At 43.3% G+C, this 4,601-nt stretch overlaps 1 protein-coding gene across 1 annotated transcript; it reads right to left on the bottom strand.

Annotated features, from left to right (window-relative positions):
• Positions 1 to 2,458: 2,458 nt before the first annotated feature.
• On the bottom strand, positions 2,459 to 3,091 carry LOC101782708 (uncharacterized protein Os08g0218700/LOC_Os08g12160). Its single transcript, XM_004987314.1, has one exon. The coding sequence runs from the start codon at positions 3,089 to 3,091 to the stop codon at positions 2,459 to 2,461; it is 633 nt and encodes a 210-aa protein (XP_004987371.1).
• Positions 3,092 to 4,601: the final 1,510 nt, after the last annotated feature.

Below are 4,601 nucleotides of genomic sequence, written 5' to 3'. Positions count from 1 at the left end.
CCGACGCAGGTAATGCAAAACGTCCTAGGGGTTTTTTCCATCTGGAGATCGAGGAGTCCAGTTGGGCCTGGGCCTAAAGAAAATAGCAGCGGTGGCATATTCATGTCTAATATTGGATCTCCTTGTTTGTCGTATGTATTAAGGATTAGTTTTACTTCTAATAGCTTACTGCGGATGCTTTCTTGTTTGTGTAATATGCTGCGTAATCATGTTGAGCCTGAGGCTTGTAAGAATTCCTCTTATTTGATTATTGCATGGATTAGTGTCACGAAGGATATGACCCCTGTGTACAATCAAGATAATTGACTTTTTTTTTCCTCAAATATATGCTTACAAGCCCATTAGGTGGTGTAAACGTTAGAATGCATTAGCCTGGTAAAGATAAGTTACGCATTTTTAATAAATTTTTGGATTGGTTGATATCATCCTTAACACCTGCATTTAAACAATTTGTCTCTTTTGATCCTGACTATTACTAATTAGAGGATCGTGTCGTTTCGCTGTTGCTAATTACTAATTAGTGGTACTGCGAAAAGCGTGTTGCTCTGATGCTTATGGCCCATTTCGTTCAATGAATTATTATCTCATCTTTGATGGAATTAACACTAGAACAAAAATATGATTCTGTCCTCAACAACTGGTTACGTTAAATTCATTGCTGTGATTATTTGATTATAAGATGCAGCAAAGAAAACATGTCATTGATCTCTACAACTTATCAGCTGTGGCACCAATTGATCTGTCGTGGTACAAGCCATGGCGTAATTGTCTAGGATTAGCCTGCACCAATCCTCAAATCAACAATGTGCTAGAATCTTAGAGGCAGTTGAAGCTTGCTGTATGACACTCTGCAATCATGATAATTGCTATAGGACACTGAAGTGGATTACATTTTCTGCACGAGCATGTTTCTTTTTTTTAAAAAAATAACTGTGTCCTAGCATGTGTTTGATGAATCAAACACTTTCTAAAATAAAGCAATTATTTTCTGTTACATACTTTGAAGTGTTAGATGTGGAAAGTGCTCCATCTTCCTAAAGCGTTGCTATCTCATTTACCAAGCCTTTCAATTATCTTTGCTCATTGGTTACTAAGACTAAAGATGGGTACAAAGTCAATGAAGCATGCACATGTATAAACACCAAATATAAGTTGTACCATAATAACTAGCACATAATTTGTTGCTTGTGAGGCAATTACGTGCTGTCCAGTCAACATTTGTTGGTACATGGATCTTTAAGAAATTGTCTTTAAGTTTATCAGCTAGGAAATTCAGTTTACTTTTTCTACACTTGGAAATAATAACTAGTAAATGACTCCAATTTCAAGCACCTTGACAATCTTGATTCTTATTTCAGAGAACCAGAAATGAGATCTGCTGCATCAGACTTATTACATGTATTGGAAATTAGACTTATTGCAGGTATTGGAAATTAGATTTTCTGAAATTAGACTCAGTAGCTATAATTGCACATTGTTATACTTTGAAAAGAGTAACACCTTTAAACATTTTTGAAGCACCCATTGGTCACAGGAGGTATGGAGGATTTTTGTCAGATTACTCATGCTGCGCCCAAGGTGATAGTCCTAAACCAAATTGAGTAATATGGGATACATATGAAATTCATGTACTGCTCTAGCTGAAATGATTCCATAGAATGATAGTGTTTGCTAATGCTCAGTGTATTTACATCTTTCCTTTTGTCTTTTTCAGGACAAGCCTCAGCCGCCACCTGAGGGCCGCCTTCGTGATGCTACTAAGGGTAGGTCTCTAATCTTTAATACTATTGCCATGAATGTTGAACTGTGGATTGCAGCTTCGCTGATGCGTAAAATGCACGGGCATGGATGCCGGGTACACGACGAGCTCACCAAGGACCAGGATTTGCTCCGCGCGGTCGTGGGGCAGTGAGCAACGCCTTTGGGGCGATGGATGAGCAGGTTCTCCCGTGTGGACAGGTAACCCGCCCTTGCATGGTGTGCCAGTTCACTCATCCACATCACTAGCTGTGACCAATTGTGCAAGTGCCGTTCACGTGCTAAATATGCATAAACAAGCATATATAAAAATTAAATGATCGCACTACCAACATCATCACTTCCTTCGGACCCTCAAAGGAACACGGCAAAAGAAACTAGTCCATAGTCTGCGAAGCTCCCCGAGTGACGGAAACACTCGGGGCTATAAAAAAATACTCGGGAAACAAATAATAGGATGCTGAAATAAACAATAATTTATTTCTTCAAATGATAAATAAATTACAAGTTGCAGAGTAGCTCAGAAAATTAAATGATCAACTCAAATGCATGGATGCATACATATATATAGCTTTATTACTGAATAAGGAACCTTAATTATTGAATAGAATTACCATGAATATAATGAATAATATAAATAGTGTACGTGAAGAGATAGGACTGATTTGGATAGGCACCGACGCAGGTAATGCAAAACGTCCTATGGGTTTTCTCCGTCTGGAGATTGAGGAGCCCACTTGAGCCTGGGCCTGAAGATAATAGCAGCGGCGGCATATTCGGAGTGGTCCGCCACGATGGAGCTGGGGACCCGATCCATGATGCGCTTGAGGCCACCATCCCAGCACTTGACGAAGTTGTTGTCGACGCCAACGAACCAGCTCCAGACGAGGAGAAAGCCCGAGTCCTTGGCTTTCAGCTTGTCGTCGGCGATGGCGCCTATGCGGTCGAGCGCCGGCAGCACCTGATCCCTGGCCCCGGCGACGGTCTCGTCAAGCATCCTGATGCACCCTTCCAGTTTGCCGGCCTCGCCGAACGAGCGCAGGTCCTTGGCGAGGTCCGTGAGCTTGGACACCATGACGGTGGTGATGGCGAGGGAGGCCCTGTTGTAGCTGCTGTTGATGGACGCGGCGTACGGGAGCAGGAGCTCGTAGCACGCCCTGGCGGCATCCGGCCTCCTGATGCAGGTCTCGTTGCAGCCGGCGCGGATGAAATCCTTCGCCTCGGCGGAGGCGGGCAGGTTCTCCACTAGCAGTGGCTTGTTTGCGCCGGCGGCCGCGCACGTCGATGCCGCGGCGGCGAAGGCTGTTAATACCACCGCCGCAAGCACACGCATCTTTGGCGGGAGAGCAGACATGTTTGTTAACTAATTTAATTTGACGCTTCTCTCTAGCTTGTGTCTCGGCCTATATATACACTGCTGATACACACACAACTGATGCATGTATGGATGGTGTCCCTATTTTAGGCTCAGCCCCACCACTACCGGCCACTATTTTAGGCTCATGCGCCTGTGCGGGCTCTTGACAAGTGTGTGGCCGTGGAACCGGGCCCGTGTTCTCGGACAGGGACGGACGGAGGAGAGGGAGCCGAACGGCGTTGCGCGGCCGAAGAGGCAGGGATGGGCAGGGAGGGTGGCCGCGGCCACCGGAGAGCGGGAGAGGTAGGGACGGGCGGAGGAGGAGGCTCGGGCGAGAGGCAGGGGTTGCCGGAGTGCTGGATGGGTGGGGAGGAAGCCGCGGACTGGGACGATTCGCTCGTAAACGGAGTGGATTCCGGGACCCATGTGTTAATGGCCTAAATCACAATAAATCAATGATTAGATCCACCTGTCAATGAGATTAGGTTGGACAAAAAAAAAGTGGGTAGAAGTGTTTCTCACTTTAATAATAAGTAAGATTGTAATATATATAATCCTAAAATGTATGGAAGTGATTCCGTATACGAATCTAATGATATGAAATTGGTTTGGTATCATGATAACTTCTAAATTCTTAGATCAAGTATGGGCCAAAGATTAATATATTTAAATTAATCTTGGGTTGCGCGCTCGTTACAATTTCTTTTAACATGGAGAGGACACAGCATAAAGAATTGACCGACGAAGGTAGGTTGTCCAAGGATAAAGATGACGACGCAATAGGTTGTGCAAGAATTGACCGATGAAGCTAGGTTGCGTGCCCTTTACAAGCTTCAAAAGTCGGTAAAACATTGGATAACGTTCGTGTTTTCTAATCTTTACCATTCTAACTTTTTAAAGGACCGTTGTGGAGGTATGCCTGCAACAGCTAAATGATCATGGATACTTTTTGCCACACTACTTATATTTAAAATAAATGCGCTTGAGGAGGGAAGCAGTAGTGTGATTATGATTGCTGAAAGGCTATGTCATCTGAATCAACATGACATGGTATGGATCTAATCATCCTTTTATCTTTAATTAGGTTACATCTTTTAAATTTCATAATGTTATTCTCTTCTTTTAGGATATCTATAATCAAACCTTTGCAGCAATAAGCTTTCAAGCGATTCTGGAACAAGTCGTGGAAAGGTTGGGATATAGTTACAGCGTTGGATACCCGACACGCACTAGATATTTCACACTCTAGGCTAAGCTCTCTTTGTACAAGGCATCTCAAACGACGGACACACTATTGTTTGAGATTTATGGTTGTCCAAATTAGTGTCATTTTGAAGCACTAGAGAGTGCACTAGTTCATGCTCTAATTTATATTGACGACGTTATAGACTTTAAATTGTAGATATGAATTATGCTCCATATCTAAGTAAGCTATCCAGCCTAAGCCCATGGTATGCATGGACGTAACATTTGCCGTATGTATTTG

Source organism: Setaria italica, unplaced genomic scaffold, assembly GCF_000263155.2.
Source record: "Setaria italica strain Yugu1 unplaced genomic scaffold, Setaria_italica_v2.0 scaffold_46, whole genome shotgun sequence".
Classification (NCBI taxonomy): domain Eukaryota; kingdom Viridiplantae; phylum Streptophyta; class Magnoliopsida; order Poales; family Poaceae; genus Setaria; species Setaria italica.
Note: the sequence above shows the minus strand (reverse complement) of the source record. Positions and strands in the feature narration are given on the sequence as shown.

What these genes read in the sequence shown, in the direction of transcription:
- LOC101782708 (XM_004987314.1), bottom strand. Translation starts at nt 3,091, where the DNA reads ATGCGTGTGCTTGCGGCGGTGGTATTAACAGCCTTCGCCGCCGCGGCA.